Source organism: Lepidochelys olivacea (genome assembly GCF_965140295.1).
Source record: "Lepidochelys olivacea isolate rLepOli2 genome assembly, chromosome: 14".
NCBI classification, from domain to species: domain Eukaryota; kingdom Metazoa; phylum Chordata; order Testudines; family Cheloniidae; genus Lepidochelys; species Lepidochelys olivacea.
Window position 1 is genome coordinate 8,349,600 of NC_140424.1, and position 24,235 is coordinate 8,373,834.

At 38.8% G+C, this 24,235-nt stretch overlaps 1 protein-coding gene across 1 annotated transcript; it reads left to right on the top strand.

Annotated features, from left to right (window-relative positions):
• The first annotated feature begins 1,185 nt into the window (after positions 1-1,185).
• On the top strand, positions 1,186-21,995 carry NOL11 (nucleolar protein 11). The gene is made up of 18 exons (XM_084648010.1): positions 1,186-1,368; positions 6,555-6,668; positions 7,712-7,768; positions 8,574-8,719; positions 9,135-9,192; positions 10,573-10,711; positions 11,113-11,304; positions 13,197-13,273; positions 13,816-13,939; positions 14,947-15,056; positions 16,017-16,094; positions 17,510-17,694; positions 18,193-18,318; positions 19,762-19,986; positions 20,592-20,670; positions 21,016-21,108; positions 21,403-21,510; positions 21,843-21,995. Exons 1-18 carry the CDS (start codon positions 1,219-1,221, stop codon positions 21,954-21,956), a joined length of 2,175 nt encoding a protein of 724 aa, XP_084504136.1. The 5' UTR covers positions 1,186-1,218; the 3' UTR covers positions 21,957-21,995.
• Positions 21,996-24,235: the final 2,240 nt, after the last annotated feature.

Genomic DNA, 24,235 nt, shown 5'->3' on the forward strand with positions numbered 1-24,235 from the left:
CTTCTGCCCTTTCTTAATGAATTGCTCATTCTCGTTTGATTATTTCTGAGGATAATATGTTCATCTAATTATTATATTTGATTTAAGATGATAGTCGGTATGTCAAATGCATTTGTAGCTCCCCAGAGATATGAAATACTTTAGATGGGGGATATTTTTCAGTGACAAAGAAACAGAAAGAAAAAAAATCTATGAAAGGAAGAAAAGTAAGGCAATGGATATATAAAAAAGACCATTCTTCAGATACTATCCTGGGTAGGCTGAAACCATAAAGCATAGTGATCTGCTTGAAACAGTTGCGTGAGTGAGCAGAACAAGAGGAAAAACTTGTTAATTCATGAAGGAACGGTCCCTAATGAAAGGCAATGCAATCTATATAGTGATACTGAGAGTTTGGGTTTCAGTCCCAACTATGACTTTAAACAAACTTTCAGATGAGCCCTTTAACTCCAAGTGCCTCAGTTTTTGAGTGCCCAAATCAGTATCGCCAACTCCAAACATTACAAAATGATGAGCCAGGCTCCCCCAAAATCATGAGATCGGTGTAGTAATCATGAGGTTTACAAAATAAATAAATGTGGGGTCCTTTTTCTGAGCTGCCCTCTGAGCTTTGAGGCTGCTCTTGGGCTGGATTTTTCAAGCTTTTTCTCTGCAACCGGGAGGGCTGGGCACTCTTATTTTTAAACAGCAGCTGAGACTCTTCTCTCTGGGAGCTGGGGCTTTAAGTCAAACATCAAATGTTGAGAAACTTGTGATACAATCAAGAGAGCTGCCAACCTGAGACCTTGAGGACCCAGCACACAGAGGCAGCCAGCACCCTCTCTCCTCCTGGAATGGGGGTGAGGGGATGCTCAGCTTTCTGACCAGGATTTGAACCTGCACCTCCCACCAGTCAGAGACAGTACAACCTCCCGCTCCAGCGCAGGGCTCTGACTTGCCCAAGGTCTCACGGTACATCGGGAGGGGAGTCTGCGCCCAGCACCCGCAAGAAAGGACCACGCAGACCTGCCTCCTAGCACCAGACACCTTCCTCCCTCATAAGTAGGTCGGCCACGCCCCAACACGCATAAAGATAAATGCGCATGCGCCTCCCCTCCTAGGGGTTGATTCTCGCGCGCGCGCGCTTGCTTCCCCTCATTGGCCGTTTGCTCCGGCTCTCTCGCGGAATGTGGTCTCGCGTCTTTCCCTAGCTCTCGCGAGAGGCGGCGGCTCTGTAAGATGGCGGCGCTGTGTGAGGAGTTCACGCTGTGCGGCCTGATTGCCAGCGCGGGAGCAGGGGCTGGCCAGGGTATCGTGGGGCTGGAGCCCGGCCCGGATTCCGACCGGGTGCTGCTTACCGACCGCGGCCGGACGGCCACTCTCTACAAGGTGATCGCCCCGCCCGGCGGCGGACGTGGCCGCTCTCTCGGGGAAGCCTCGCTCCTCTGTGGGACGGGACCGCGTGAGATCCGCCTGCCTCTTTCCCCTGCACCGCATGCTCGTCGGCAGGGACCCTGTGCGGAGCCCCGCTTTCCCCGGGACGGGGATTCAGTCCCCCGGGCTGGCCTGTCTCGCTGCAGCCCCCGTCCTGTATATGCTGGGCAGGGACAGCATGGCAGAGCTCGCCCAGGCTGCCCCAACCCCCGCTGCCGGACACCGAGCGCGGGGTGGGGAAGGGCCATGCAGCCTGCGGGGATGTATCCCTTGCCCTTGTGTCCCTGCTCGGCACTTCTGCCGCTTCAGCTGCTGCAGGAGGCTCTTCTCTTCTCCCCCCACCCGGGTGCGTGTGCTTTAGCAAAAGTTTCTGTACCCTCTCTTGTCTTCAGGCACCTGCGGGGCGCTGTGTGTCAGATCTGCGCGCACCCCAAGGCTGGCCTTGCACTCCTGGGACTCGCTATTCTGCATCAGGGCATGGGCTTTTCTAGTCTGATTACCCAGCCTCTGATAATAGCCGGTACCTGCTGTTTCTGAGGGTAGGAGGAAAAAAACATGTATTTCCTTCAGCCATGCTGCCCTGCAGTATACCTAGCCTCTTGTGCAGCTTGTAGTTAGCAGTGTGGTCAGTTTCTTTGCTAACCCATAGGGAAACAGTCTATCATGAAACCTGATAGTTTGTAACTTTCTATTTTAGAAGGCAGTGCTACAACTGTTTTATCTGACAGTTTTTGATCCTACAGCCTCCATTGCCTGCTGGTCTGAGGAGCAACAAATTGGAAATGAAACCCCACCGTTAAATGACTTTTTACTCTTCAAATAGCTTTCATTTTAAAAAAAAAGTTGTTGAAGTTAAAGGGTAAAATGTCATAAAAAAATCTTCATTTTATGTTAGAGAGAGATGGTGGTGTGAGGTAATATATTTTATTGGGCCAAACTTCTGTCAGTGGCAAGCTTTCAAGACAAGTTTTTGAGCTTACAGAGAGCTCTTCTTCAGGTCCTGGGACCAACATGGCTACAACACTGCATACAATCATGTCATGTTGACAGAGCAAAATAGAAAAGTTCATCATCATGTTCCTGTTACACAACTGTCGTTTAGGGCAGCAACGAAGCTCCTCCATTCCAGTCTGTTTCTGGCAAGTCTTTCAATGGTTCCCCAGCTGTGCCCCAGATTTTTCAGCTTGGCTTCCACAGCTCTTCCCATGTTGTTTTTGGATGGCCTTGTTTTCACTTGCCTTCAGGTGTCCATCTTATTGCTACTCTGGTGATGGAATCCGTTTCCATCCGAAGCACATGACCAATCCATCTCCAGTGCCTCTTGGCAATGATGGTGCTCAGGTCCTGTGGGCTGCACTGTGCCAATTGATCTTGGTTTGTGATTGTTTTGGGCCAAAAGATATGGAGAATTTTTCTGAGGCAGGTTGTATGGAATGAAGACAGCTTGGACATTCTCATTCCCAGCATTCTGAACTATAAAGTAGTGTTGAAAGTATACAGCTCTGATAAATCTTGAGTTTGGTTTTGGTGTTGTGTTTTTGATGATATCCAGACTGTATTTAAGCTCCTGAAGGTGTTCCCGTCTTTATTGATTTTGTTCCGGATGTCCTGGCTTATTCCATCATCCTGGCTGATGGTGCTGCCCAAGTATGTGAATGTTTCTACGTTGGTGAGAACATAATCCTCTATCCTTACTGGTGATGGTGAGGCAATATTAAAGGTCATGAGATCTGTTGTCTTGCGGTTAATTTTCAGTCCAATTTGCTGGCTGTATGTGTTGACTCAAGTTGTTTGTTCTTGTATATGGTGTTGGCTATGTGATAGGAGAGCAACATAATCTGCGAAGTCCAGGTCTTCAAGGGATGAAAAGTGTCCATTTAATGCCTCTTGGCATGTCTTCTGTTGTACGCCGCATTACTCAGTCAATGGCAATGTTGAAGAGGATTGCAGACATGACACACCCCTGACGTACTCCTGTTTTGACTTAAAAACTGAGCTCACTGTGATCAGCACTGTATGTAAAGTTGAAACAGAAGCTTTTGATGACGTTGATTATACGGAAAGGAATTCCATATGCCTGCAGAATGCGCCATAGGCTGGTCCTGTGAATGTTATCAAAAGCCTTCTCAAAGTCTATGAAATGTATGTAAAGTTGCCATTGCAGACTCTGCAACTAGACAAGCCTTGAAGAAAAAAGTTTTAGACGCAAAATCCCAGAAGCTAAAGGACAAATACCACAAGCAGTATAGCCAGGCACACCAGGAGGTCAAACGCCTTGTGAGGGCAGACAAATGGAATTATATTGATGATCTGGCAACACAAGCAGAGGATGCAGCTGCTCGTGGTGAACAAGGAACCATCTACAAAATGACGCAGCTTATCCATGGTAAACGGCAGACGGCAACAAACACTCTCATCAGGAACAAACAAGGCCACCTACTAACAACCGAAAAAGAACAAGAAATGCGCTGGACATAGCATTTCGAAGAATTGCTGAACAGGAAGCCACCTAAAGAAGAAGCAAACATTCAGGAGGCAGAAGATGATCTTGATATCAACACAGACACCCCAACTAAGGAAGAGATCATTCAAGCCATCAAATCCTGAAAAAATGGGAAAGCTCCTGGCAAGGATAACTTGAATGTAGAATTGTTCAAGGTAAATCCTAAATTAGCAGCATCTATCCTGGCCCCTCTATTTACATCAGTCTGGGAAAAGGAAAAAGTGCTAGATGAGTGGATCAATGGGGTTATAGTGAAGACAGGAGCTGTCAGTGATTGTAATAACTGGCATGGTATCACACTTTTACATGTGGCAAGCAAAGTATTATATAAGATCATTGTCCAGCATATATCCGAGGCAGTTGATAGCGTTCTCAGAAAAGAGGAAGCTGGTTTTCAGAAAGGGCGTGGATGCATATACCAGATCTTCACTCTACAAAAGCAACGGCAGCTCTACATAATTAAGAAAAGTTCAGTGGTACAATAATTCCATTCTCCCATCAATTGTCTCCGTTGTCTGCTTGCTGTAAACTCTTTGGTAGCGGGACTGCCTTTTGCTGTGTGTACAGCCCTGATCTCAGTTGGGATCTTTAGGTGAGGCTGTAATGCTGCTATGATTAACATATGAGTGCAAATCCCAACATGTGCGAATGTACACAGTACAGAGAGAATCAAAAAGGAAGACAAATTTAACAGTAATGAAAATGGTGGACAACAGCCACATAAACTGGTCAAATGGCATCATAGAACAGAGTTTAAAGCAGGGGTTCTCAAACTGGGGGTCAGGACCCCTCAGGGGGTCACGAGGTTATTATGGGGGGGGAGGGTCACGAGCTGTCAGCCTCCATCATAAGCCCCGCTTAGCATCCTGCATTTATAATGGTGTTTAAATATATAAAAAAGTGTTTTAATTTATAAGGGGGAGGGTCGCACTCAGAGGCTTGCTGTGTGAAAGGGGTAACCAGTACAAAAGTTTAAACCAGTGGTTCTCAAAGAGACAATTTCTCCAATGTTTAAATGATTGTTTCTTGGAACAACTAGTTCTAGAATATTCAAAAAGAGGCAATTCTTCGCTCAGGCTTAGGTAATACTGTCACTTCTTGAATTAGCTTGTGTAGCGGAAACAAAAGAGTAATAGTGAATACAATATAGTTATGGTCAACGTGCTTGGGGCAAACAAGATATCAAAAAGTAACATAGTAACACTAAACTTTAGGAAAAGGAGAAATGAGGTTAGGCAAAAAGACCTTAAACTTAAAAATAACGAAGTTAAATTCTTAGAGGTGACATAAATACTACTTTAATTTTTTTAAAAAGGCATTGGAAGATATGTGGACTGCTGAACAAAAAGAAAACAAGGAATGCAAGAAATAAACAAGGGTGGCTCACTGCCATGGTTAGTGCAGTTGTTTGAACCAAATGAAAATCCCTCAAAATTTGGAAATCAGACCCTAGGGAAGCCAATAAATAGAAACATAAATAATACATCAGGCAGTGAAAGGGAAATTGCTAAAAATGTAAAAGCAAATGAGATTCTTTAAATATATCAGAAACAGAAAGTCTGTGAAGTAATTGGTTGGTCTGCAGAATCAGTGAGGCTTAAAGGAGGAGGATGTTATTAATGTGAAGTCAGTTAGCTTCTTGGTTTTTGCTCCTGAGGATATTGGGGAGATACCTAACCTGTAGCTGTGCTTTGCTGGTAACTTGCATGAAGTACTATCAGATCAACATACCTGAAGAAAAAAATACTGGAGAAAACTGATAAATTAAAAAGCAATAAGTCAACACCCAGATGGCTTATGTCCAAGACTTCTGAAGACGCTTGAGTATGAAGTGGCTGAGCTTCTAACAAAAATCTGCCATATCTTCTTTTAAAAAGCCACTGTTCCAGAGGATTGAAGGGTAGAAAATGTTATACCTGTATTTTAAAAAGGCTCTAGGAGTGACTTGGGGAACTCATTTCCATTGGAAATTGTTGAGGCCAAGAATTTAACAAGATTCAAAAAGGGACTGGACACTTACATGGTAAACTCTGGACATACTTGATCTCCTAATTAATTATTACAAATTTTGGAAGGGATATCAAGCCTCAGGGTTTAAATCAATTTTTAACTAATAGTGTATATCTGTGCTTCAAGCTGAAGGTTTAATTTCCAGCCTGTTAACTGTAGACACAGGCAACAGAACAGGCTAGCTTCCCAAGTAAGTACCTACGCTCCTAGACAGGATTGTACTCAGGGCGGATAGCCCGTCCTGCTACCTGTGCCAGTGCAGTTACGCTTATATTTTTAGCATGCTAGCTCAATCAAAGCTAGCATGTGTATGTTTATGCAAGCTGGAAACTACGTGTTCAGCTCGAAGTGTGGAGACCAGGATGAAACCTAATATGGAAGGAAGACTACCACACATCTGCCTATTATGAGGTTTTTGCATCTTCCTCAGAAGCATCTGGTACTGGTAACATCTGAGCCAGGGCTACATGGACTTTAGGTCTAATCCAGAATGGTAGTTCCTGTGTTCTTTATATAAACTCCATATTCAAGTGAAACTTGATTAGTTTGTGTTTTGACTCATTACCCTCTTTGGAACTATGCTTGCGTCATCCGTGGAAATCTAAATTACTTATTCTCACTTGTCTAGGTTTCGGACCAAAAGCCACTGGGTTGTTGGTCAGTCAAACAAGATCAAACTATCACATGCCCGGCTGTATGTAACTTTGAAACTGGCGAATACATTGCTGTCCAAGACAATAAGGTGAGAGCTATTTTCCAGTGTTTGAGAATATAAAGTCTTCTGAGTGAATTACAAGTAATTGATTGTGATTTAGCTATTTGAAGTACTGGAGAAGTGTGGAATTTTTCAGAATAAATGCAGTTATCCTTCTCTTAGGGCTTTTCAAATCCTGGAATGCTCCAGGTTGCACACCATCAGAATTTGGAGCACCTCAGTCACTGCATTTTTGCGCAGTGGAGAGGATGACATCCAGCACTGGGATTGGACACACATTTGGGGGGGAAAGAGGAGATGCCTTATGTTGAGAACCACATATTCAGTTACTTGCCTTTTGAAAACTTGCAAGTTCTTTCCTATAAAGTCTTTTCATATGATAGACATAAGCATAAGAATAGTTCGGTTAAAATAAATTCTGAAGTAATAATTATTTACGTTGTGAGACTTGCATTAACACCCTGTTGAGATGATTGGGGTAGTTCACATCTCCTGTTCTGCTACCTTATCTCTCTCTGTTCTCGTCTTTTAAATAGGTAACTGAAAATAACCACCGGTTCTGCTTTTCTTTACGCTTCATACACTTTCTCATGCCAATGAATTATATTTAATAACTAATGAACCCTACTATATCTTTCCGGCCTGGGCCCTGACCTGGTAGAGGGTGGCTTTGATCATATCCCCTTCCAACTCCTTTATCGGAATTTTCCTTTTTTTCCTCCCTTTTAGTCTATCCTCATCTGGTTTCTTTGTTTTCCTTCAGTCACGCTTCTGTATCTTCTGTTCTCAAAAATCTATCCATCCTCCCTTTCAAATGCAAACTTCTTGCAGTTGTGCTGAATTTCTGCTGTCTTAACTCCTTCAGCTCTTGCCTGGGTCCTCTGGCTGTCCCTCCCACACAAACCGCTTCCTCAAGACTGCTCTCACTAAGGTCACTCCTTGTGAATTCAGAATTCATTCAAAATTTCCTGATATGTTTGCTTTCACTAACAAATATTTCATATGCGAGTCTGTGATATACAGTAAATGGACAGTTTCATCATATTTATAAAACCATTTATTTTGTAAAGGTTTTAAGAATATGGAAGGATGAAGATGTTAATTTCGATAAAGTATTTAAAGCAACAGTAAGTTTGTTTGTTTTTGTTTTTTTAATAATGTATATTCACTTTAAAATTAGAATTAAGAATTTTTGGAGGGGAGGATGTTAGCTTTGCAGTGAAATGTTGAATATATATTCTTTTTTTTTTTCTTCAATTACTTGTCTCCTTAATTTACACTTCCAGTAGTATGGAATATTACTAGTAATTCACCTGTGTGCTTAGGTTTAAAGATCTTCCTGACAAACATTAGACTGAAAGTGGTTAGTAGGACCAGTGATAACTCTTTTTGAAACATAATAGAATTTATAGGTTGTGGAATTTTCTGAATGGGGCCACTGGGCTAATAAAATTTCAATACATAAGGTTTCTTCTAGCCTATTTCTGTGAGTAAAAGGTAAATTATTCAACTGAATGGGAGTTTCAGTCAGAAAATTTTATTTGCGTTTTGTATTTCTTTATAGTGAGGTCTGGTTGGTGGATGTGTTGTGCTTTAGCAGTTATATTTAAATTCCTGGTGTCACTTAACTGTTCCGGATTGTAACCTGTCTAATGCGACCCAGAAATGTGACGCTAATTAAGTTGGAACAGATGTTTTACTAGCGATTGCCTCTTTCGGCAGTGAAATGATGATGCATCACAATGTTTCACAAAAGTGGAACTTGCTGGGACTCCATTATGAGGAATTCTGCACTGGCAGCATTCTGTTGCTAGTCAGTTTTTATAAGAAATCTGTAGAAATAAAAAACAAAAAAATCAAATGTACAACAGTTTGGGGGCAATAAATTGTGAATTTAAAATAAACTTTTAAAGAGAACACTTTTTCTTTCAGTTAACAGCTGAGGTATATCGGATACATTCACTACCCTATACAGAGCCACTTGTGCTTTTCAAAGGAGGTGCTGTGCGAACCTTAGATGCTCTGCTGGCAGCACCACAACAAGAAATTGAAAATGTTATCTCAGATGAAGTCATCAGGTGAGTGATACCATTTTAGGGAACTACCTTCATAATCCAAGGAATTGATGGTCATATGTGAATCAAGGTCTAAGTCTGCTATTGTCTATCTTGTGTGCCCTGAAGTGTGTGTTGCAGAGGTGAGAGCTGCAATCGTATTTAAAAATGTCTTGTGCACTACTATTTTATGGCTATAAGGCTGTATCCTATTAAAATGAGAATATATGTATAAAGGTCTAAATACATAATTTAATGCATTTAGATGACTGAAGTGATGTTGAAGATCACAATGATAGTCATCCGTTCTATTGGCAGTGCCTCCAGAAGATGTACCTAGAGTTTTGAGTTAAATGTATTTTTAGTTCATTGCCCACTTAAAAATGTTCAATTGTTTTTACTTGTAGCAAGAAATAATCCTACAACTTTCTACTTTTAGGTGGAGTGAAGCTTTCATGGAAACACAACAACCTGTTTTAATTTTTACTACTGAGAAAGTGAGTGGCTTTTTAAAAATTTGTTATAGCAAAATAAATAAATTATAATAGGGTTTAAATCAATTTAGTCTTTCTTTGTATCTCTTGCTTAATTTCATAAATATAAATTTTCATGATGTAAAGTATTTGTTACCTATTTAATTTATATTATAATTGAGTTGTCCTGTAGTGATGAGCGTGACTTAGTTGAAAAATCTACAAAATGTCATCTAGCTTTTCAGTAATAGTGAACTTGTTCTCATTACCCCAGGGATGGGGCAAAATTCAGGACATTTAATTATGATGGAAAATGTAGTGACAACTTAAAAAATAAGTCTTACAGAGGCCTACAACTTTAAAGCCATATTTTTACATACAGTAGAACCTCAGAGTTATGAGCACCACCTCAGAAATGGGGGTGGTTCGTAATTCTGAACAGAACATTATGGTTCTTTCAAAAGTTTACAGCTGAATATTGACTTAACTTTACTATGCACAAGAAAAATGCTGCTTTCCCTTTATTTTTTTTAGTAGTTTAACACAGTTGTCTGTCTGTCTTTGCTGCTGCCCAATTATGTACTTCCGGTTCTAAATAAGTGTTTGGCTGACTGGTCAGTTTGTAACTGAGGTTCTATTGTAAAAAAAAATTATTTACAAAGGTGACCCACTACAAAAATCTCATTTTGGTGGGGAGGGAGGAATTCCTGTGTATTTATCTGAAATACCGTACATGTCTCTACAAAGTGACAATCGCATTGAACTCTACCATTATTTTGCCTCCAAGAAGGGAAACTAGTTTGGGTATTTATCTAAAGAGCAATTAAAATTAAAATCAGAACAGTAGTAGTAGTTTGTATTCCTGAGTCCCTAGGAGCACCACTCATGCTTTGTTTTGAAATCTTAAAATTAAAAACTGGGAAATACTAAGTAAAAGAGAACCCTCATAACTAATTCTTGGTGTTTGGGATGGTGAGGACTCCCCCTGCAAGTTCCTCAGAAATCTTGTTTAGCCAATGAAATGGCTTCTTGAGCGTCACGTTTGGTTTATTAACCAGAAAACCTGTATTGGCTCATGTTAATAGCCTCTTCTGACTCCTTCAAATGCACTGTTGATTAGTGCCTGAAAGTGATTCTCTGATATTTTGGCTTTTTCATTAACTCGTTTTTATCTTCCCTGTAAATCCATTTGTATTGCATTAGTTCATAATGTCACTTAAACCTGCATGAATTTTACAAACTGTTGCATGTGAGTTGTTTGTGCAACATGTCCAGTTAAGAGTTTAGGTTCATAACTCTAAATGGCTTGTATGGCAGTTCACTACTGCTAGTCTGTAACAATAATATCTGTAGCATGTCCCTGTTTTGTAAATGAAATAGCAGTAAACTAATTTTTTTTTTTAGAATGGGAATTATTTTGTGTATGTGCAGAAGGTTAACCCAGATATCCTACACAAATACAAGCTTGAACAAGAAGAATCATCCCATCCACTGAGTTTTACAGCATATACAAAAAACAAGATTCTCACACTCCTGTGTTTGTGTAAGTCTTATTTTATGATGGATGTAACTGGTTGAAACTTGTAAACTAACAACTACAGCTGTTTGTGAATTGCTGTTGTCTAATATAACTTTTTTTGGTATTAAATTTTGTGTAGTAGTAATTAAAACTTTTTTTAAGCATTTTCTTGTTCTGATGGCTGGAAAGTCTTATACCTGATCATGCTATGCGTTGCACAATGAGATGTCTTTAAGAAAGTTCTGCATTTGAACTCTCTTCTGAACTTACTGCATTGTGATTAAAGTTGGTCCATTTAGGTTAGCTTTTCATGTGCAGATTTTATAATGGTCTTAGATGTATATATGAAGCTTTAGAAAAATGCAGAGGCATGGTTTGACACAATCATTAACTTAAAATGTAGTGTCACTTTTCTCTTCTGATAGATTCTAATGGATGTGTGTATAAGATGTCACTGCAACAAAGTGTCCCAGAGGAAGAGCAAATTCTGTCCAAGTCACTACTGCTCAAAATTGTAGTGTCTGACACTGTTCTAAAAAGAGCTTCATTAGCCATCCTTGATATAGATCATGTTGCAGTATTGGGATGTTTGGATTCTCCACCTAATATTGCTAAAGGTAACTTTGAAGTAACTTGTTTTGTTTAACTTCTAAGACAAAATTTAAGTTGGCCACATAGACCAGTTGGTGGATTATTTTTATGGTCTCTTCACAGGAAAGAATGATCTTGGGTTGGAATTTCTAATCGGGGAATTTACAACTTTTTTCAGAGACCCAATTATTTAGTGGGGATGGTAAAGAAACTAAATTTGACAGAATGCTAGTTTACTGTTGGAAACTATTGTAGTACAGTTAATTATACAACTGAGTGGTTTCCAATCTACATTTACTGAAATAATGCCTCTAATGGATTGTAATTGTAAATAGTAGTGTCAAACCCAAGACTAGAAACTACTTTTGCTATTGAATTTCACTCTCTAAACTGCAGTATTTCTACACTGTTTTTGAAAATTGTATGAAAATATAGTGGGAGATAACCCTCAAATATTTTACAACTTGTTTGTAATTTCAGCATACAAAAAGAGAATTATCTACTTCTACTGCAAATAAACTGGCTGGGAAATGAAGTTTGCCCCAGGACTGAAATTCTAAGTTTCCAAAACATTTTCTGTCCTGAATCAGGATGAAAAGTCAAATTTTACTCCTGGGGGAATTGTGTCACTGCACGTGTGCAGAATTTATGTCCCCCACAGATTTCTTTGCTTCCCTGCAGAAAAATTACTTCTAATGGGGAAGCAAAGGGAAGCGCAAGAGTGGTCACACACCCCTCCCCAGCAGCACAGATGGGTTGGTTCAGGCACACAAACCAGCTACTAGAGATGTAAATCACTGCCAGGGCCACAGGGGCAGGCTGGGCAGTCGTTCATGAGAGAGAGAGAGAGAGAGGGACACTGTACCTACTGCTCACTATTGCGGCACACTCAGCATGGAGGGGCAGGGCTTCGGTGTGTTCCTTAGGAGGTAGGTGTGGGGCAGGCTTTGTTCCCTTAGGTAGAGCAGAATGTAACAGCCTGCCTGCACAGTGAATTGTTCCCATTGTCTTTGTTAATTCCTCCAGGAGTATAAAACAGGTGTAAAAGTTTTAAGGCTCCTCTTACATTGCCAGAGTGGTGTAAAGGACAGTATAGCCTTATAAATGCTTACGGTGCTTTAGTCATTAGGAAACTTTTTCAGTCCAAAAATTTGGACCAGTTCTATCAAAATGTGCTTCATGAACTGTTTGCTGCTGACTTTTCTGGAGATGGTCAGTAGCCAATATAAATCGTGAGTTTGATTCCCCAGCCCTCACTTGCTCTTCAGTTGCCTATGATGTAACACTGAGCATATAGCTGCGTATATTTGTTGACTAATAACTAGAAATAAAGGGTCAAACCTGGCCACATTACTATTGGGTAATGAGGTTTGGGGATTTTCTCCAATGCTCCCCACTCCCATGCGCCAGCCATTGTATTGTAGTTTAAATAAATTACCGAAATAATTGAAACCAGAGTGATTATATTGCATTATTCTGACAAATAAAATGAGGAATTTTTTAAAATATTGTGCACAGAATCTTTAATTTTTTGGCACAGAATTCCCCTAGGAATAAAATATGAAGCTTTTCGCAAGACTGAATTTCCAAAATATTTTTGTTTTTGGCTGTGCTGAAATGCAAGGCAGCCAGGAACAAGTCTATGGTTCTGAAATCAAATATATTCCCTGCGATCGTCGGGTGCTGGCCTGGCTGGTTTGGCCAGACTGGAAAGCAGGACATCCTAGCAGGAAAACTGCCCCATTTGACTTGCCAAAATCACTTTTGCTGTTCCTTAGTGCTGGGTGCATTATATACATTCTGAAATGCAATTTCATTTTATTTTGGGAAGTGCCTCTCTGTAACTGAAGACTACAGAGAAATGTTATGTCTGTCGCTTTGAACACTCAATATATCCAGTTTTTTCCTTTTTCTGTAGAGTGCCTATCTATATGGAATACAAAATTTCAAACATTGCAAACTTCAAAAGAACTACCACAGGGAACCTCAGGACAAGTAAGTTGTAATTCAGTGTTTGATATCTATGGTACTGTAGGCTTCAATCTAACAAACTTGGCATTTCTATTTCACTGTAGAAATGAGTACATACAACTGGGGAGGGGCAGAATGTTTTGTTTAAGCCATGGTAAGAGAAACAGTAGAAGTTTTTGAGCAGCGTAAAATAATAAACACTTTAAAATGCTCAACTCTTGAGGCAAACTTCAGGCAAGATGGGCTTATGCAATAAAACTGTGACAGGGCTATCTAAAAGGTAGGTTTTTTAAATCCTAAATTGATTGGAAAGAAACATAGTTTTGAAAGTCCACTAGGAGGCACTTAGTCTGCCCAAAAATAAAGCTTTTGTCTCATTCACACTGCTTGATCAATGATGCTAAGACTCAGTTGGAGTTTTAGTCGAGGGTAAGGGTAGATGGAAAGAAACAACTTACTGAGATGTTTTTAAAAAAAAATATTGATTTGAATGGATTTTTGTGTAGAAGTCCAAATTAGCTTCTGTACTTCATCTGTTAATTAACAATGTACTTAATATTTTGTAGTTGTGGTGTTATGGAGAGAAATTTTTTTTAACACATGGGAAGGTGCTAACTGTAATCGTATACAAGTGTGAAACTTCCTCCTTGGCAGCTGCTGTTGGAAAACTCAAGGATACTCAAACCTCAGGTAAGAGTTCAATTATAAATATTATTCAGTGAATACTTGCAATTTCAGCATACAACCTACCACTAAAATTCTGTTGAAAAACTTCATAGAAAAAACAGGATCAGTCTTACAGTAAAATAGCTGAACAGTAGCTTAACTTTGCTTTCTGTTCCTTTGCAAAAACTTTATTGAAATGTGCATAATACATTACCTGTAGTATCGATGCACTGAAACAGAGCATCCTAACGTGCCTTGGTGATGGGGGGGAGATGGTGTTTATGAACTGTGAATTTCCTTACAATATATTTAACAACATTAAGCATTCACTTACTGCATATTTTTTGTAGAGGAATAACATGACTGTCCCCCATGCTGCTAAACTGTTGTATGTTGTGCTAGTTAAACCTTTACTACTACTACTACTACTACTATTAATAAAACTGTACTTACGCAGTTTTTTAGGTGGAAGCTTTTTTAAAGCATCTTTACATACAGTGCTGGTTTGGGTGTTTTTTGTTTTTTCTTCCCCTTAATACAAATTCCATTATTTTCAGACTTCATATGATAGTCTTTTGCCTAGAGGTAGTTCTTGGCACAGCCTTTTCTGAAAATAGGGTATTGTGGAGTCAGCTTAACACCAGTCATACTGTTGCACCTGTAAAATACTGTTGAAAGTACATATCTAATTCATCCTAGACTTTAGAATAAAGTCCAAGATAGATTTCAGAGCAACTGGTGTATTTGTATCTTGACTGATACAGCAGTTGCGTTAACCTTATTTTCTAGGAAAACATTTTTATTTTAATGCTGATCTTAAACTTTATTTTAATTTTATTCACAAGATGCATGGAATTGGAAACAAATTTTATATTGACAAGGAATGACTCAATATTTTAAATTGCTTTAGAGTTAAAAGATTCCCTACTGCTATTAGAGAGATGATAGAATTAACTTGCTTCCATTCTTTGCGTGAATGCACTTTTGTAACTTTTTGTATAGGTTTAATATAACTTTTTGTGATTGCACAGGTATGAGAACGGTGTCTTCATATGTGAATTGGAATATGCTTCAAGAAGAAGATCTGGCATCTCCACGTGCACAGCAATCTGTAACTGCTAAAACTGAATCCAAGAGAACTGTAAGTTTCAGGGTTGTCTTTTCCTTGGTTGTCTTTGCATTATAAGTAAAGCTACGATTATGTCACGGAATCCGTGACTTCCATTGACCTCCATGACCTTTTCTGCCCTGGGGCTGGAGCTCCCAGCCAGCCCTGCCCTCGCAACTCCCAGCCCTCAAGCTGGTGGGGAGACCCTGTGGCACTGCTCGGCCGCAAGCAGCGGATCCCTGTGGCACCCACACACTGAAGCAGTGGGGTACCCAAGAGCCTCAGCAGCAGTGGGTGCTGAATCCACTACCCCTTTTGTCAGGGATATATTTAGTGAAAGTCAGGGACAGTTCACAAACTGCCGTGAATTTCTGTTTGTTGCCCGTGATCTGTCTGACTTTTAATAAAAGTATGCATGACACAAACTTTAGTCTTAATTATGAGTGCATGTATTTTCAAAACTTCAGGGTTGGCTCTGGCAGATAACAGTTTGTTTCTAAAACTGTGATCGGACGTCTCAACATTGTTCGGTTGGTGACCTCAAGCCAGTGGTGTCCAAACGTTTCCTGTTGTCGTCTTTCCCACCGCCCCCCACCCTCCAGTAATGGAATCTGTCTGCACCCCTCCTCCATCCTTTTAAAGTTGGCTCAGCCGAGGAGCTTTGGCTGAAGCAGTGCTGGGGGGTGGAGAGGGAATGAGGAGAGAGTGGTGGCCAGGGGCGAAGTTGGAGCAGGGGCGGCATGGTGCTTTCCGCCTCGGGTGGGGGCTGGCATGGGCTCTGCCATGCACCCCCCCCCCTTTGAGCTTTCCTCCACTCATCCCTATGGGGGTGTGCCCCACAGTTTGGGGAACACTGCCTTAAACCCTACATACTACTTCTACAACACACAAATAGCACATTCATGCTGTTCCTAGTTATTTTGATTGAAAATTTATCATTTTTGTCCAGGCTTTGAGGGTAACTTCGATTTATTTTTTTTCCTTAAATTACAGTTAAGGTCGAGAAGGAACAATGTTGCAAAAGTGCAGCGAGACACCCTTACAGTTGAACAGCTTTTATCAGATATAAAGGTAAGTAACTAAAATATCCTTAGCTCATATTTTACTAACCTATTAGAATATCTCAAAATAAGTCAACCCAAATGGCCGATCGAGTTCCGTCATTCCCCCTCTTCCTTTCCTGTCCTCGTAGCTTGATACATGTATGCTTGTAAGAATTAGCCATATTGGAGATCAAACCATCAGTGTATATAACTATTCTGCAAAAAGAATTGCTCATGCATAATACTAATGATATTAAAGCTAGCTCTTTCAACAAAGCTTCAGGAACATCGTGTACAGCGTCTGAATAATTTAAATATTATAAATGTAGCCTTGCACAAAGATGGAGGTCTTAAATTTAAAGGCAATAGACATTCTGAAGTAAATGGTGAGACTTAGAAAAAAGATTCTGACTGAACTCTAGACTTGTAACTTTTTGGAACTTTTTCTGTCTGGAATATTTACATTTGTTTTGATTTAAATAAGACATCTATATGGAGGCACGAGGCACCCTGACAATTAATATTCCAACATAAAACCCTTCTTCCCAAATCTTCATACCTGAGTTTCTTGATACAATGTGAAACAAGCTACTTAATTTTAAAAAGTAGTCTGAAGGTGAAGTCTGTCCTATAATCGCTTCCAAAATAAGATAATTAAACTTAATACCTGTATCAACAATAATGATTTTTCACTATAGCACATCAATTTAGAAACAAGTTAAGCAACATCCTGGTGCAGTTTTGAGAATTGCTGAACTAAATTTAATTGTATTTAAACTTATAAAAGTAAACCTGAGCTGACTAGTCAGCAACATCGCTGCATATTCTGATTAATTCCTGGAAATTGTTGCAAATGGTGTGTGATCAAAAGTGCTTCCCCGCTTGTTTGAAAGTTCATGGCTGCTTTGGTATATGCAACACATTAATTGAAAAAATATTATTGTTCAAGCAATCCTAGTGCTGTAACTCAAGTTATTTGATTGGAAATTGAGTAAAGATCTCTGCAAATATTATAGTAACTAATGAGAAAAGTTACTGAGTAAGGATTGAAATGAGACCACTCCCATCTGATTATTAAGGGTATAATTTTCAGTTCTAGATTAGATCTTTTGGTCATTATGACAAGGCTGTCAAAAGGGGTAATCTTAAAATCTTAGCTTTACCACCACCATATCAGAAGGGAAAGTCATCTTAGTTTGCAGGGAAGAAGAGCCCTGTGTCACTTTTAAGCTTTTGTCTTTCACCAACAGAAGTTGGTCCAATAAAAGATATATCACCCACCTTGTCTCTCTAATATCCTGGGGCCAACACGTCTACATCTACATTGCATGTTGTTATCTGCAGTCTGAAGTTTTCTTTTTCTCCATTTTAGTCTAATCAGTAACAATATGCTAATCTTGTATTTCTAACACTTTTTTTTTAATTGGATAATGTTACTTTTAGGATTCTTCTCAGAATGATATTGAAGAGGAATTGAGGCAGTTCTTGTCAAATGCACAGATGTCAGATTTCCAAGCTACAGTTGGATACGTTATAACAGGTCTCATGAACAGGTGTAAAACAGAGCCAACATTTTACCCTCGAAATTGCCTGGTACAGTTAATCCAGACACAAGGACTCTCTTACAGGTGAATATTAAGTGTTTAAGTCCAGTTTTTGAAAGTGACTAAGCTGTTTATGTGAAGTTTTGAAAGTGTTACTTATGGTCGAAATGTGGAGACCTTTACCAGAAAAAGTGATTATTTTATGATTTGCTGTTCTCACAGGAAGACCTGTAGGATTTCTGTTGCAAATATCAATTTTGGTACCTCTTATAGCACTTTTCATCAGTAGATCTCAAAGTACTTCATTTTTTTTAAAATATTTATCATTCTCATCCCTATGAAGTAGGGCAGTACTGTGATCCCATTTTTTACAGATGTAGGAACTGAGGCACAGAGAGGCTAAGTGACTTGCCCAGTGTGGGTCTGTGGCAGAGCAGGGAGTTGAACGTGGGTCTCCCAAGTTCTAAACTAGTGCCCTAACCACTGGACAATACTGCTGCACCTTAATCTAAAAGAAGGTTAACACTTCAGTAGTTCACATGTGGTCGAAATGTGGGGACTAACTTATTTATTCTGCTTTAGTTTGTGCCCAGACTTAATGGCAGTTGCCTTGGAGAAGACAGATGTGCATTTGTTGCAACTCTGTCTACAGCAATTTCCTGATGTTCCTGAAGCAGTTACCTGTGCTTGCTTGAAGGCTTTCTTAAGGTAAGCAGGAAGCTGGTAATATATTTCCCTTCTGTTAGTCTAGTTTTTACCTGAAGACTTGGTTTCAATACATTCCTAAGAATCATTTTAGCATTCTAAGCATTTTTTTTACAGATGAAGAGTTAAACAATATTTTAAGAACCTTCAGGAACCTGAAATTGTATTTATTCTTGAATTTTTACTCACCACCTTGTTGGTCAGCAAATTACTTCATTAGCCTAAATTGATGCCAGGCTTGTGTGTCTCCTCTCCTAGGACACACTATTGGCATTAGCTTTGTTTCCACTAAAACTGGACGCCCCCCTTGCTTTGATAGCTTCTTAAGATGGAAAGCTAAGTCAGTTTTGCCTATACACCATGCTTTTTATGTAACTCACCATGGTTTTTCACCGTTACAAAAAATGCTGAACTATTGTCTGTCTTTTAATATTCTCTCAGATGGTATATTGCTAAGACAAACCAAAGCATAAAGCCAGGCCAAAAAAAAAGATTGAATAGCAGCCCTGAAAATCCCCAGAATACTTGGAGCCATCCATCTGCAGATTCATTTAAATGCAATAAGTCTTTGTCTCAGTATCTTCTCCACACTAGCTAGTTACAAGTGTAACAGAAAATTGTAAATGCACTTGTTTCTTAAGTGTGGCATAAGTTATGTATGTTCTGCAGTCCCCAGACACAGATGAGAGGTTAAAGGGAACACTTTGCTGCTCTTGGTTTTGAGTGGCCTGTGATATATTTTACCAGGGCCTGTCTTACGTTGGTTTAGCTTGCTCCTGTAAACTTAAATGGCAAGCTAAATCAATATAGAACAGTGATAAATTAATTTTAATGTCCACACACAATTTAACTAAATGTTTAGTTTTAACTAAACATAACCTTTTGTTAAACTGGCACAACTTTGTGTGTAAAGAAGCCCTTAATACTAAAATTCTACCTTCTATCTGTGCAAGATGCCTATTGACTATAACAATTCTATAAACTATTTGGATTGCCAAAAGTTACTATCCATGGAGACTAACTCGTTCTTTAAAAATTTCAAAATGGCAAACTGTGGTGTTCATATTAGCAGCTAATTGCCTGTCAACTGCCTGCATGCTAAATGTTGGAATAATTATAAACATTTTAAGGAACAAAACACACAGCTTTATATAATGCCATATGATCAAAACAAGCTTAGATTATAACCTTCTTTAAACTAGTCCATAATAGAATGGCTGGTGACACGGTAATTTAAACTTGTGGTGCTAGAATCAGTACACGTTTTATAAATATTAAGTCAAATAATTTAACTGGATTTTCTCTTGTTCTTTCGTCTGTATTGTATGCTTCAAAGTGCTAATAGACTATTTTGGTATAAAAAGATTGATAGTGTTGCCTGTGCAGAGAATATACAAACATAAACATTTAATAGTCTGTCCATGGAATGACCCTTCCTTCTTATAGCATCAATGATGACAGCCTTCAAGGAACAAATGTGAATTTAGATTCAGTAATCGGTTACATCGATATTACGCCCAATGATCAAGTAGAAAAAAAAAGTGAAACTGTACAGAATGGCTTCAGTTCTGAACTGATGGAGGACAGCTGTGATGTTCAGTTAACACACAAATCCCATGTGATGTACACTGAAGAATTATGCCCTGTTGGACCACAAAAGGCAGCACTGTTGTATCCTTTGATGCATATATGCCCTCTTAATTTTGTTACCTCATGAATTATCTCTAGTTTGATTAAAATACAGGCTGTAAAATAAGTGGTGCTTACTATTAGCATTGTTCCAAAGTCTGTCTTAACCTCTTGTTAATCATAAAAAGCTTGTCAGTTGTGATAAATTGGTCATAACTACACAAAAAGTAATAAGGCAGTCTTCGTATTCATCCTGTAAAAATAAGTGATACTTAATTTTGATTTACATTTACTTTTTGTATACAATTTCATGTTGCAATAATTTTTGGTATAAAATGTTAGCTTCACAGAAAGAAAACTTGGTATTAAGTGTTTGGCTGGCAAAGGCACCCTTAACTATGTAACTACAGTACTTCTAAGAAAATTGAATCCATTTAAAAAAAAATAAAAAAAATGCTAGTCTCAGTGACCTGAGACTAACTTATATCACGGTAGAAGCCCAAAGACTAGGAAGAAGAATATTCAGAAACCAGAACAGCATTTCTCCCTAAAAGTGTAGAAGACTACTTTAACAAAATTTAAGATCCACTGAATCTTCATAGAAATGACAATTCTTGAAACTGTATTTCCTGAATAATCCTACACAGAAATGCCATTCTCCATTCAGCATACAGTGAAACGTTTCTCTTGCCTCATCTGAAAGACCTTTCAGCTCAGCAAGTTGTTGTAAGCATGCTATACTACTTAGAACTAAATATCAGTTTAGCTCTAACTATAAATCAGAAAACTACTTTTTTTCAATGATGGATTCTAAGTTGCATAAACTTATTTTTCATGTATTGGTTTAAGATATCAAATAAGAATTAAAAATGGTATTAAGTGTTCTGAAGCTAAATTCTCAGTCTCTCTAAAAATGAGATCAATACTTTACAATTAACAAATAATGAAGTCTTTTTCCTTTCCCTTATATTGTGTGCTGATACAGTATATTAAAATTTACAAATAGGGGCATGTTTGGGGGGGAAATAGCTAAGAATCTGGTATAGCAGTCTGACTCTATTTTTCTTCTAGCTGTTTCTCCGGTATTTGCAGTACCTGTATATAAAGTGCAGTGAAAAAGTTAGTATGAATTTTCCTGGCATGCGCTCTCCAACCATAAACCAGGTGAGAAGATAGCATTAAATATTACCCTAAATTTGGTAATGGCGTAATCTTGTAGTTTAGATCAGTGTATTGTATTGCATTTATTCATTACATGCTAACAGATTAATATCTCTAAAGTGGCTTGGAAAAAGACACATTCTCCAAGATAAAGGGGTTTCATTTTACATCACTAGAAATTTAAACTTTCAATACAAATGTCCTGTTCAACCTTTGAACTTGTAATCTGTTAAGCAGATGATGTTAGATATCATTAAACTATAATTATGGTAATGCTGATTTGTCTTGTTTGTTCAGATTATGGACTGGATGTGCCTGTTACTAGATGCTCATTTTACAGTTGTGGTGATGCTACCAGAAGCAAAAGGATTACTTTTTAGCTTGCATAAGTTTGTGAGAGCACAAGTAAGTTACACTTCCTATAATACTGCACTAATTTGAGTATGGATTTAGTATCCGAGTGGCACGTGAGATATAAAAATACAGTCAACTCAATCATACACATTTGTTCTTCTCTACTCATGCTTTGTCCTTTGTGTCAAATTTCTATAGTCTTCCATCTACTACAGGCCCAGAAATGACAGTATTGCAGTGGTTCTGTGTTTGTAGTTTGAACAGCTTTGAGATCCTTCAGGATGAGTGTATCATATAAATGTCCTTTTTTTTTTTCACTGTTTTCACATATGAAAAGCATTCCATAAACTTTGTATTATAAACATCTTAATTTTTCTTCTTAGGTACGATTTCACTCAGAACTCAACAAGATAGAAGGAAGTTTACAAGAGCTGCAAAGAATAAAACACCAAAAAGACTTTGGCTTATATTCTATTGAAATGTTGGAACTGGTTTGAATTTGATATGTATTCTTCATAAACTTATTTTTTATTTAATCCCTTCTCTGACAAGGATTTATTTCCTCTTCATAATGGGTTGTGAGCTTTCTGTGCAGGGTAACTGGTTTACTCTGTAGCTACATTGAGGGATACAAGTTTGAGGCTAATGTATAAAGCTCTCCCATTTTCACTGGATGACCTATTGAAGACCCCACATGACATCAGAATAATCATACTAGGAAAATATACTCCCAGTAACACTCTAAAATGTGACTTGATTTTATGCAAACTTGATTATATATTGGTAAAATAGCTTCATAAATAGGGTCTTGACAGGCACTTTCTTAGACAAGATGACAGTATTATACTGTGCAAGAATTGTTCATCAGTATGAGCGAAATTATAGTATGGAATCTTTGTTTTAAACATTTAGGTTTGTGTAGAAGGTCATTTTAATACTATCTGCCTGGTTCCCCTATATGTATTATACTGGAAGTAAGATTTATCACGAAGTGCACAAAACAGATTACATTTAGGGAGTAAGAATAACTAATTTCAGTTGGTCCTTAACATTGGGCAAATTTACTTTTCCAAAAGATGAAGAATAAGGAGTTTGTCAATTAGCACTTCCCTATCAGAGTGTAAACCTGAAGAGAAACTCTGTTCTCTCCTCTATTATCAGTAGGTGAAATGGCATTGTCCTGCTGAACAAATATTCTTTTGCTTGTGGCTTTTTCATTTTATTACCTTTTTAGCGTCTAATTTGAGGTTTTAGGAGATAAACCGACAAAGCTTTGGAAGGGACCTCCTAGCTATAGCAGATCTGAAAAGTATTAAATGACAACTTTCCCTTCAGAGGCACTCATTTTATGGCTTGTTGTTCCCCTGGTCTTTTTATGACAGCTGAAATCTCAGATTTGGTATTTCACAAAGCTCCTGTTTTCACCACTTCGTTTATGAATTGCAGATAAATTCAGCTCATAGCTAATTACAGTGTGCATCATTGGCCTCCCATTTTTAAATTGTTTTCATATTTTACTAATATACTTTTGGCGCAACCAAGCCTAGCTTTATTCACTGAGGCAGCATTGTCCAGTGAATGGAGCATTGGATTTGGACTTACGGACTTCGTTTCTATTCCCTATTCTGTCACTTATGCCCAACATCATACAGTACGTCACTTCACCTTTCTGTGCCTCTTTCTCCTCCCGTCCTGTCTGTCATGCCTACTTAGATTATAAATTCTTGGGGCAAGGAATGTTTTGTCCCGAGCCTGACCTAGCAGGTCCCCAGTCTGTTGGGTCTTCCAGGTTCTGCTGTAACCTGAAATTGCTTGATTTGCCCCCACAGGACTACTGGAGACCCTAGAGTTGGGGAGGAGGAGAGCTGCTTTCTGGACAGGAAGAACTGTGTTATTTTTCTCAGATTAAGAGGTAGAATCTAATACTAGTTTAATAGTGAGAACTTGTTCATGAAGCATATTCTAGTTTCTCTGAGATAGTAAAACACTCTTGAGCTGAAGGAGAGACCTTTTTTCTTAGCCAGAGGCAACTGACAAGAACACTCTCTCTCTCTCTCTCTCTCCCTTTCATCAATCCATGCAAGATTTACTGAATTAACACACACTTAACTGTTCTTCTGAAGCTTTCTTAAATCTAGAAGGATTGTGATGCCATGCTTATCCCATCATAGGTGCATTCCCAGCCAATGGTCATGGTTAAGAAAATCTTTAAAATAGAGGGAGAAACAAGTTTGTAAGCCCTGGGGAAAGATAAGTGGAAATTGCCCTCAAAGTTTGCTTAGAAACTGTAGACTTGGAACTCTAGTCATTTGATTTGAAGTAAAATGGAGAACCTGACTTTGAACAAATGGCTTCCTAGTACCTCTTACATTTAGATGTATAACGAGATTGACAATGGTGTCTCTGACTCTAAGCATAAAGGTTCACATAGGTTCCCAACCACTCTTTAGCCACAGCTACACCCTAGAAGACACTCTGGTTCAGTGATCTTGAAGTAGTTGCTCAGATTCTGGCATAAGAATTGCCATACTGCAATAGACCAGTAGTCCATCCAGTCCAATGTGTGTTATAATTGTGGTTAAAGGGATAGATTAGAAATTTTGCGTGGGTTTGGTCATACAGTTTCAAATGTATTTTGGGTTAAATCCTTCTAACTATATGCAACTTTTCTCTAGGCCCCATTGTGATGGGGGAGGGGGTATGTGTTAGAGATAAGAGAATGTTAATAGAACAACATCTTCTCTTAACGGAAGTCAGTACGAGATCTTCAGAGGAA